Source organism: Megalops cyprinoides, chromosome 10, assembly GCF_013368585.1.
Source record: "Megalops cyprinoides isolate fMegCyp1 chromosome 10, fMegCyp1.pri, whole genome shotgun sequence".
NCBI classification, from domain to species: Eukaryota; Metazoa; Chordata; class Actinopteri; order Elopiformes; family Megalopidae; genus Megalops; species Megalops cyprinoides.
The window spans coordinates 12,462,054-12,472,771 of NC_050592.1; the positions used below are offsets into that span (position 1 = coordinate 12,462,054).

General features: G+C 39.7%; 1 protein-coding gene across 1 annotated transcript; it reads left to right on the forward strand.

Annotated features, from left to right (window-relative positions):
• The first annotated feature begins 258 nt into the window (after nt 1–258).
• Nucleotides 259–9,156, forward strand: prune (prune exopolyphosphatase). Its single transcript, XM_036539518.1, has 9 exons — nt 259–297; nt 4,624–4,728; nt 5,187–5,389; nt 5,746–5,930; nt 6,140–6,298; nt 6,486–6,580; nt 6,960–7,118; nt 7,643–7,868; nt 7,923–9,156. The coding sequence occupies exons 1-9, from the start codon at nt 259–261 to the stop codon at nt 8,099–8,101; spliced, it is 1,350 nt and encodes a 449-aa protein (XP_036395411.1). The 3' UTR covers nt 8,102–9,156.
• The last annotated feature ends 1,562 nt before the right edge of the window (nt 9,157–10,718 follow it).

The window sequence follows — 10,718 nt, forward strand, 5'->3', positions numbered from 1 at the left end:
GAGACTAGGCTTCCTAAAACTGCACTGCGCGCTGGCACTGTGTTACCTCTGACGTAGGCCTACAGTACCCATAGACCCGTGTCTCGTCAGCCAGAGTCGACGCGTGGTTTGTCACCAGCATACATTTTGACAGAAGCGATAGTAAAAGCAAACTGGAAAGACATGTCATCATTATATCTTCGGTTGCTTCAGGTCAGCGGAAGAAGCCAGTAATTTGTTGTCATTCTGGCTCAGAGGAATTACCGTGCTTTGGTGAATATGGAGTGTTTTATCAGGAGCTGTCGGGCTGTGCTTAAGGTAACATTAAAGGATTGCATCTTCATGAGAATCATGATTGGATGCAAGATTTCATCTGGCTAGTTATCATGCTTTCTATTAATGGTTCGTCTTTCATAACTTCCACACGCTGTCCACGCCAGGAATCAGCTTGCTAGTGCATGTCTAGAAGACAAAATTAAAATATAGCTAACTAGATAATTGGTTACCATGATAGCTAGCTGGCTAATTGCACATAGTGTGCCTTAGGATCGGCATGATTTGATTATATGAATTTACAGGTCTTAATTTCAGCGATCGGAGACTGAGTAGTTGCGTATGTTCCGCTCGGGGCATTTATCTGAAAGTAGCTAGAAACTCAGTTAAAGTTTTGACGTTGTTTATTCACATGTGTTTTGCCATTTTTGCCTGCCTAGGCGAATTTGCAACCTTTGATCCACACACGATGAAGACAGCATTGGTTGAGGTCGTTTGCAAGTCCCATAACATTAGCTTGACAGCTACCAACTGTATACCTTAGGTATATGACCACTAAATAGCACACACGTCAACAAAAAACAGAAGAGTATGTGCTCATGTTAGGTTGTTAATGGTGGACATGCAAGAGTTCTTTGTTTATCATGGGATGACGATCTTTGTCCAACTTCACATTTTTACACTTACATTTTAGGTCTACACTGCTTTTTGTTGTAAGCAAAAAAGTAATTCTTGTACAAGGAATGTACTTGACATGAAATGTTTTTTCTTTTCACGGTATGACCCTTTTTGTGAGTGAATGAATGAATGGTGGGTAATGAAGTTGTGAGTTATTTAGCTAGTCCCTGTACTGTTCTAGCTTGTCACTAAAACTACAAGTTACATCTTAAGTCAGTTTTCACTGGAAAATGCCTTTTTTGCATTTCTGGGTCACATTTTTGGCATTTACAGTTAAGTAGCAAACCTAAAAAGGTAGGATACATTACCACATGTGTTGACACGAGTCTTTTAGCTTTATAGCCCTTTGAATGCATTTCTTCATCACAGATAAACTTGTTTTATTTATTAAAACAATATGCTTTGAAGTTAACATTAGCCTTGTCAATTTAATTCGATTTGTTTTTGTAATTAAAATATGCTTTTTTCTGTTATTGTTACACAGCAGTTAAATTTAGATGTATTGGACACAGTCTTGAGTTGATCCTTTTGAGTTTTGTGCATGCTGTTTTCATACAACGTTTAACATTACATTAAAGAAAACTCAGATTTTTCACCTGGATTGTTGCATGGTTAAAATAAATCAATTTTCTTCTTTTTTTTAAAAAATTAATATAAACACAGATAGATGCCCAGATGTTTATAAGAATAAATACTGAAAGCACTGGGCCTTAAGTGTTTATTGTATGTGCTCTAGATTTACCAGGCTCACAGCTGTATGCATAGCAGGACAACTTGGTTACTCCTCTCCTTTCGTAGTGGGAGTCGGCAACACTAGGTTATGCGCAGCCTTGCTTACCGGCTGTGTGTCAGGCTGGCTGAACAAGACAGGTTTGCTACACGGCTGGTTAGCGAGGGTGAGGTGACCAGCAGTGAGACAGAGCAAAGAGAGCTGTAATCAATGCATCAGTACCCTCGGCTTTTAAGGCTACTTAAAACCTCCATCGTCTCCATGGAGAGAGGCTGAGTGCAGTTGCTATTAGGCCACTTTTCTGCACAGGGCTTCTGATTCTTCCTCTGTTTACCCTTTTCCTTTTTCGTACTCCAGATCAAGTGTGGCTCACTTCCGAACTACGCTAAGCAGCGATAAAATAGGTTCTGTAGGGATGGGTAAAATAAGAGCATCTCCCCTGTCTCTACTTTGCTTAATGTGACATTTATCTCATGGGCTTTATTTAACCCAGCTGCTGCCACTCATGGTATCAAAGTCCATTTGACTGTTTATTTAGTGTCTGGCATTTCCAGTGAGAATGCAAGCAATCTCTGTTAAAAATGCAAGCAATCTCTGTTAAAAAAAAGCTGTTACAAATATGAAGAATAATGTCTTGCACCACCAGTCTAAAACACACACAGATTAAGTGAATATTACTATCCTATTCTCCGGCCTAAATAATTTTAGTCATAAGTGACTGAGAGCCCCAGTGTAGGGATGGAACACGCAATGAGTCTGTGAACAATGGTCCAAGCTTTCATTCAGAAGGATGAAATCAGCTTCTCTACAGTGGCTCACACTGGAATCACTTATTGCTAGCCCAAGTCTGAGACAATAGAACAAGGCACTGAAATAGGACTGGGTCTACAATCAGGATCCTCTTTCCACAGAGGTCTACAAACACAGTCCTAGGATGATTTAGACCACTGCCTATTTAAAAGCAATATGGGGTGTTCCTTTGTGCATATGTGCTCAGTGAGCTGCTTTCTAATTTACTGATTGATAGTATCATGTAGTCATTGTCTGGAACATTATTACCAGTAATTTAAATGCCCTATCTGAACATTTCTGTGAAATAGTTCATTTTTATGTCAACTCTTAGTTCATAAACTGTACCAATAAACAGTGCTTGGCACTGATAATAATAGCAATTGGCAATGAAACAGTTATTGAGCAAAAACCCACCAAAACCTTTACAATATATTTATGAAAGGTAGCAGCTTTTGACTGGATACATACAGAAGAGCAGACTAATTATTGACATATCACATTAGAGCCACTGAAGTGTGTTTGTGTTTTCCCATGAAATTCAGTTGTGGTAGTTACTGAGATATGTTATGGAGTATTACAGAGTAATAAAAATGTAGAGTCAATCTACAGTGTCAGGGAGTACCATTTGATAAGTGTGTCAATGATTAATTATTAAATTAGCAAACCACAGCTAATCATCTTACAATTTTCATACCTTCATTCCATCACACTACTAATAGCTAATAAACCTGTATATTTTCAGACTGACTCCAACACATATTGAAGCTCTATAAGGGTGTATTTATTCCTTATGTGACACCATCAGTTGACATGGATTTCTAATATGACTGGGGATGTTGTGCCAGTACAGCCACCCTGTTGTTAAAATGATCTCATTGTTGGCGATCTACATTTGAATGGCAATTATATGTGATTTCATCAATGCCAGTTTAACTCAGTAGAGTCCATGTGAGCAAAAAAAAATCTGTAGGGCGGGGGGTGGCAGTGTAGCATAGTGGTAAGGAGCAGGGCCTGTAATCGAAAGGTTGCTGACTCTATTCCACACTGGGGCACTGCCATTGTACCCTTGGGCAAGGTACTTAACCCACAATTGCTTCAGTAAATACCCAGCTGTATAAATGGATAACATCATCTAGTCTGTTTAGGTCTCCATGTTTCATTCACTTTCAAGCCACCATTTACACAGACTAATACAGATAGGGGAGGACTGAGGGCCAGTTGACATTTTTCACAGATAGAAGGGATCCAGGGTCAGAGCTACTTGTGGAAATTCCATAAAAATACAAAAACAATTTTGAATGGCTTCAACATGGTATTGTATACATGGTCAAGTATACAGTTAGAATGTGGGAAGTGAAAATATAGCAGTGGTTTCCCTAGTTGGTGTTCCAGGCTGCCAGGCCCTGTTAGCACCCACTGCTGATCTTAACTGACTGGGATCTTTGAGGGGGTGGAGGATCATGATTGTCTCATTGTTGCCCATTAGCATCTCCTGTCACAGTGTCTTCACATACAGTACTGCTGACCGCTAGGATCTTCGGTGGTGTTCAGTAGACCTGCCTTATTGAACAGAGATCTCACAGCCCCATCCCCCTTCATCTACATTCCTCTAGGTTTTAGTGACCCACCTTTTTCTATTGTCATGTAATCCATGACATTGAGGTCTGTACTCAGTAAAACAGTATAAGCACCTAATTTCTTGACTCATCAGAGCAATTGAATAATCTGAAAGAGATTTTCAATTTGCCCAATTTGGAAATAACCTAAGACTAAAGTTTCTAAAGAGTCTCATTTGTCTTACTTAAAATATTCATGATTGTCCATTTCTGCCAAATTAATTTACGGCTGACTGGTCATATTCAGCCAGCTGTAATGGGTAAAGTGTGTAAAGTATGAACTCTTATTGCAGATTCCAGGATCCAGCTCTTTTGAATATGTTTTCTACAAAATTTTATTACTGTGTATTCATATTTACAAGGTTATTGTATAACTATAAATGGGTTAGTTTGCCCATACAGCACTGGCATTGACATCACCAGTGTTCCATATTTGTTTGATCTTTAACTGAGCATTTTCTTGCAATGTCACAATTACACAGTAATTCTTGTATACACATACTTTCGCCATGATTTGCTGCACCTCACCACCACTACACTATCCCTCTTTTTCAGGGTACCGCAGAAGAGAGTCCTGGGGTTCACGTTGTCCTGGGGAATGAGGCCTGTGATCTGGACTCCATGGTGTCTGCCCTCACCTTTGCCTACTTCCTGTCAAAGGTGATTTTTTTGCTGTTCATTCCTTACCATTGAAATAAATTCATTTGAATGATTGACCTTTTACAACACCTGAATGTAAATGTGCATCAGCCCATAGCTCGCAAAGCATATTCATTTGCTCTTCATGTTTGTCCAGTGTAATGGCTTAGAGCCTTTACTCAAAGCAGACCAGGGTGCCTAGGATAAACAGGGAAAGGCTTCATGAAGTTTGGCCAGTACTTTGCTCTTCAACCCATTACAATGGAATAGAATTAAAGACTAGATATTAGGATACAAACATTGACCTTACCTGTACATTCATTAACAGGTAACTATCCAACCAATCAGGTCAGTTTTCACAGAGTTATGGAATTTGCTCACTGAGAGTCTCTCCAATTAGGCACCTCTCCCTGAAGGATAGCAGTAGCTTTTGGATCTCCATACTGACATTGTTCTCACCCTCCCCGCTCATACTCCAGACATCAGGCTCTGAGAGGACTCCAGTCCCAGTTATGAACATCCCAAGGGCTGAATTCCCTTTGCGCACAGACAGTGCCTTCCTTTTGCGAGAGAGTGGTCTTCCCCAAGATGTCCTGGTGTTCCGTGATGAGGTCAACCTACTTGGGCTTCAACATGCTGGAAAGCTGGCCCTCACACTAGTGGATCATAATGTGCTGCCCAGGTTAGAGGTCATGCCAACATCTCTCTGTTTTTTCATCATGCTGTCTGCAAGAACGTTGCTTATATTTTTTTGATCTTGGTCACTGTTCCCTTTATTGAAAAATTAAATTAATTAGCAATTAATCGTCACCTCCTGTGCTTATGTGTCAATGGAATATGCTTGTTCATTCAGGGAGCATCATCAATTTGAATGTTCATGGCATTAAATTGAGAATTCCACTTTTACTTTGAGTTAGCACTTCATTTTGATGTTAGTGAAAGTAGCTTACCACTTTACATAGAGGAGTAAAGACCAGTAATATTACAGTAAACAATAATTCTAAATGCTCATTACGCTGTGATTTTTTTTCTCCACAGTGCTGATAGTGAGCTAGAGAGGTCAGTGGTGGAGGTGATCGACCATCACCTGCTGGAAAGGGTGCCTTCTCCCTCCTGCTCAGTGACCGTGGAGACTGTGGGATCATGTGCTACCTTGGTGACTGAGCGCATTGTACAGAAGAGCCCTGAAGTGCTAGACCGACAGGTGGCACAGCTCTTATATGGTAATAACCAATGCAATAGTGCACATACAGATATCGTGAGTACTTTTATAATCACTTTAATTGAGTGTTAAGTTGGTCTTCTACTCTTGTATTCAGAACACAACAGTTGGTTTTACATTGAGTCGATAGAAAACTTACCAATCAGCTGTAGTCTAGAATCTGTTTACTGCTGGTTTTTTCACTTCTTAGTGGCTTTTGTGTGATCACAGGCACCATTGTATTGGACTGTGTGAACATGGCACCGGAGGCAGGGAGGGTCACACCTAAGGACAGCAAGTACGCAGTCTTGCTAGAACAGCGCTTTCCAGATCTGCCACCAAGGAGTGCCCTTTTCCAGTCTCTACAGAGTGCCAAGTTTGATATGTCAGGTAAGAGTTGAAAGAACTGTGGAAAGGGTTTTTGGCATAGCTCTTTGAATGAACTTGTTATGTTCCGTAGTTCATGGAGGTGTTGATAAGAAGATTGCAGAAACTGATAGGGTATTCCAGCTAAGACAAGTCTAACCTGAAGAAGGACCACATGGACTTTGCTTTATTTCCAATCTCTGTGTCTCAGGTCTCACTACAGAACAGATGCTACTGAAAGACTTGAAGGTGGTGTCAGGGGCGGATTTGAAGTTGGCAGTCAGTGTTATATACATGACACTTGAGGTGAGTTTACAGTTCAGCTGTAAATATTTATGTTTTTAGAATTATTTGATTTCACTCTGTATTTGAGCTTATGAAATAATTCAAGCTGTCTCTGAAGCTTGATCAGTATGTTGATAATACTTACATAGTAAGTCCTTTGCAGTCAAATGGTGTGTGTATTCTAATTCTAACTCCTAACTCACATAGCTGTGGTTTCAGACTATCAGAATGTCAGATTGTATGGATTGGTTTGTATGATATTTTCCAATAAATTATATTAATTAGATATAGGTTTATTTCAAACTGCAGTTCTACAGATATTTCACACAATAGTCCTCAGACTTCTCAGTTCTGTAAACGTGACTGTATAGTGACTTACATGCTTAATACTGTTGCACAGGCCTTTCTCCAGCGGCAGTGCTTACAGCAGGAGCTCTGTGAGTTTTGTCACAAACACCATTACAGCCTAGTGGTCATCATGACAATCTCCTTCAAAGATAAAAAAGAAGCATTCCGCCAAATGGCCGTCTACAGCTCTAGCACCCTCTACAGGGAGGAGGTAAATACTGCAGACTTTGGGTTGGGTGCACAAATCAACTGCCTCAGTAGTTCCTGTGTAATTCAAAACACAATTACAGTCCCTTGTAATCTGTATGGGTCATTTATAGTATGATATCACAGAACACATGTCACCATTGCTCGCTTATCTTATTTTCATAATTGGCACACTAGATAAGAATGACTCTTTACTGTAGGGGAGATGTATCCTGTGGTGTATTGTAAATGAGGTTGCTCTGGAGATATTGTAGAACTGATAAAATATATTGGTATACTCATTTATTGTCATTAATTTGATATATTGTTAAAGTAGATCTTGCCAGTTCAGAGAGTACTATTTTCTATTGATCGTTCATTCTGAAGTTGTAGAAATTCATTGTCAATTGGGTTTAATTATACATCTGTTGATGTCAATTTAAAGCAATGGAAAGATGATTACTGTGAATCTTTAAAACCCATGACCTAAGTGGTTTTTAAAGAGACACACTCGAGTGACCATGTTTGGCTTTTTTCTGGGTCCTGTAGTTGAGTCAAGCCTTGGAAAATGCCCACAACCCCTGCTTGAACCTGTCTCCAATGAGCAGCCCATATGACAAAATCAAGGCCTACCTTCAGGGAAACACGCTGGCCTCCCGTAAGAAAGTTATTCCCATCATCAAGGATTTCCTGAAAGATCGGGAGAGGAGGGCAGTGCATTGTGGTAACCTGGAGGACCTGTTAGTGCTGGAGGACCAGTTCAATCCATCCTGTGGTCCTGTCACAGATGATGATGCTGGGCCCCAGCACCGTCACCGCCGGCCTCTAGCAGGGGGTCCTGGGATGGAGGAAGACTCCAATGTTCCTCCTACTCCAATGAACAGCCTAGTGGAGGGCTGCCCTCTAGACAGTGGCCTGCCCAGGGTCAGCGCAGAGGCTGTCCTGGAGAGGTTCAGAGAAGTATCTGACAAGGATATGACAGAAAACAAGGTGCCAGGGGGGAAATGATGGGGTGGTAACCTCTCACACTCTTTACTACCCCCATTGCATCTCCTACCAAAACTCCAAATGTCCCCTATATCTGTTGGAGTTAAGAGCATTTAAATAGGGCTGTTCTACAAGCTGATTTCAAAGGGCCAGTATTCCAAAATAGATTATTATAGTATAAAAAAAAATGGAGTGTAAGTTCAGGCAATAATTTTGGTTCCAGGCCCATGAATTGCATTCGTCCTGAAGGTATTTCTTTCCCTTGTTAACATTCAGTCTGTTGTTACCACAGGGACTTTGACTTCGAAATATTTACTGAGGGCAAGAGGGTGACTGCCACAACTTGGAACTAGCATGGCTACCAGCAGCCATCATCTGTGTTGTAGTAATGCAGAAGCCTGCAAGGGATAGGAAAGGGATACAGTGCAGCATCACAACTCAAAGCTACCATGTGAGGCTTTCCCATAAACTGAAGATGCCACAGAACCATGTCTGAGGACTTGGTGACAGGCTTTGGGAGAAATCTTTCCACAATGTAGTTTTGGGATAGTGATGGCAGTTCCCCCCTTGTTACTCCCTCACACTAAAACAGCCCAGTCTCCGATAAAACAGCAGAAACCCCAATATGAGTCCAGTTGCAGAGTAGTTAGATTCACAAGCTGTAGTGCAAACACTTAGAACTCACATGTGTACGGCAATAAAACTTTCTGTCCATATCACAAACAGTCCGTGCTGCCACATGTTGAGCCACTCTACAATGCAGTAGCTGACTGATGTGAAGCTCAACTCACTTACTTTCCGTTTGTTCACAGCTTTACAAGTAGGAAGACTTCATGGCATCAGTAACTGTATGACTAATAGTGATCTTAATATCTGATAATATGTATTTCAGAACTTAGTGTAGTCACTAGGAGCTGTCAGTGGTACATTAGATGTATGTGTAGGTGCCTTTAGGAGTTTAGTGGATGTTGAGAGATGAATAATGGATAGAGCCCCCAGCAGGAGGCTTGAAATCTCAGCAGGATTTGTAAGACCCTGTTCTGTTCATCACAGTTTACTAACATTTAATCTGTAATAATTCTCAGGCACTAATTATTTGTGTGTTTTCACAGGAACATTGATATTCTGTGAATTTGTGAAAACGGCGTTTATAAAAACAATGAAACCTCTTGATAAATTGTAATTATTTTCCAAGATGCATCAAAGTATTTATTTTTTTCAAGTTTGTAATTCTGAGTTGTTTTAATCACTGTGTATATTATATTAAACAATGCTTCAATATAATATGAATTACCTTGCTTTTTTTGGGAGTTTAATGGGGAATGTCCTGCTTGTTTTGAGAAAAGGTCTGTCCTCCTTTGTAAGTTACTATATAATTTTGCCAACCAAAATTATATTGATGCAAAATTATTAACACCCTGATTAACTTGTGTTTTATATGTCACCTAAGTATTTGGTATGCTTCTTGTTGTATTACCAAAAAATAAGTGTAAACGCAGCAAATATTATCTTTTACCCCCTAACTCTAGACTACCCCTTACTCATGGCATGATAATTAAAAAGAACAAATTCCCATTGAGAATGAGCACTTCTGTGCACAAAGGGGTTAGTTTTTAAGACCTTGTTTTTGTGAACCTTATATCGACTTCAAATGAAAATTAATAATTAATAAACTATACTAATATTATACAGTAGACGATGACCCTAGAGGTAATTAACCAGTACCCTGAAAGTGTTACCCTCAAGATTTGCATAGCAGTTGGAATACCCTAGATTTATACTGTTTGTCTTTCTGAAGACATAAGAAAGCTGATCTCTTATCTAGGTGTGGCTCTCTTCAGGAGTATCCCCATTGCATTCAAACAACCAGTGCAGTACCTTATACTGATCTGTCTCTGAGTATGCAAAGAACCCATGGGAAAAGGTTGTTCAGCCTCAATATGGAGTCACCCCTAGGTAAACGGTATCTTGCAATGGTCATTGTGCTTTCCCTATAAATTGTAAATAGGAAATTCTTTCTTATTTTGTATCAGAAACTCCTATAAAGGGTGATGCTCTATTAGAAGCTACTGTGAAGCTACTGTAACATTGCTTAGCATGTGGCAGTATGATTTCCAGTCTCAGCATTTTGCACAATAATACTCATAAATAAAAACCTATTTCTGAGCAGAAGCAGAAAAATTTATTATTTTACGAGTTCTATGAACCCTCAGACAGATGATTGTACACACAAAATGTATGCAGTCTGTTGGGAGATAATGGGGTGACCCTGCTTCATGTTGGTATGTTATATCATGCAGTTCCTATACTTTGCCAGCTGAGAGTGATGTGGGAATTACCCTCCTATCCTAAACGGTTGGAGTCATTCTTCCCAAGAGTAGACCATTCACAAGTTGTTACTCAAAGGGCCTTTCATTCATTTGCATATAGCAAGCACATACTGTTGCATATATCTAGTGTTAAGCACATTATTTGCATGCTGAATGTGTAGTAGTTTTACATAACAAAAATAAAACAATTTATTTGCCAAAATATACATACACCTTACTGTAATTGCTGTATGGCATGATATAATTGAGATGGCTATACTGTTGGACATTTTATGATTTTAACAAATGGTGTAGAGAAATTATTTGAG

Coding starts and splice junctions, on each gene's coding strand:
- prune (XM_036539518.1), top strand. CDS start 259: ATGGAGTGTTTTATCAGGAGCTGTCGGGCTGTGCTTAAG. Junction 298..4,623: donor GCTGTCGGGCTGTGCTTAAG/GTAACATTAAAG, acceptor CCTCTTTTTCAG/GGTACCGCAGAAGAGAGTCC. Junction 7,119..7,642: donor GCACCCTCTACAGGGAGGAG/GTAAATACTGCA, acceptor TGGGTCCTGTAG/TTGAGTCAAGCCTTGGAAAA.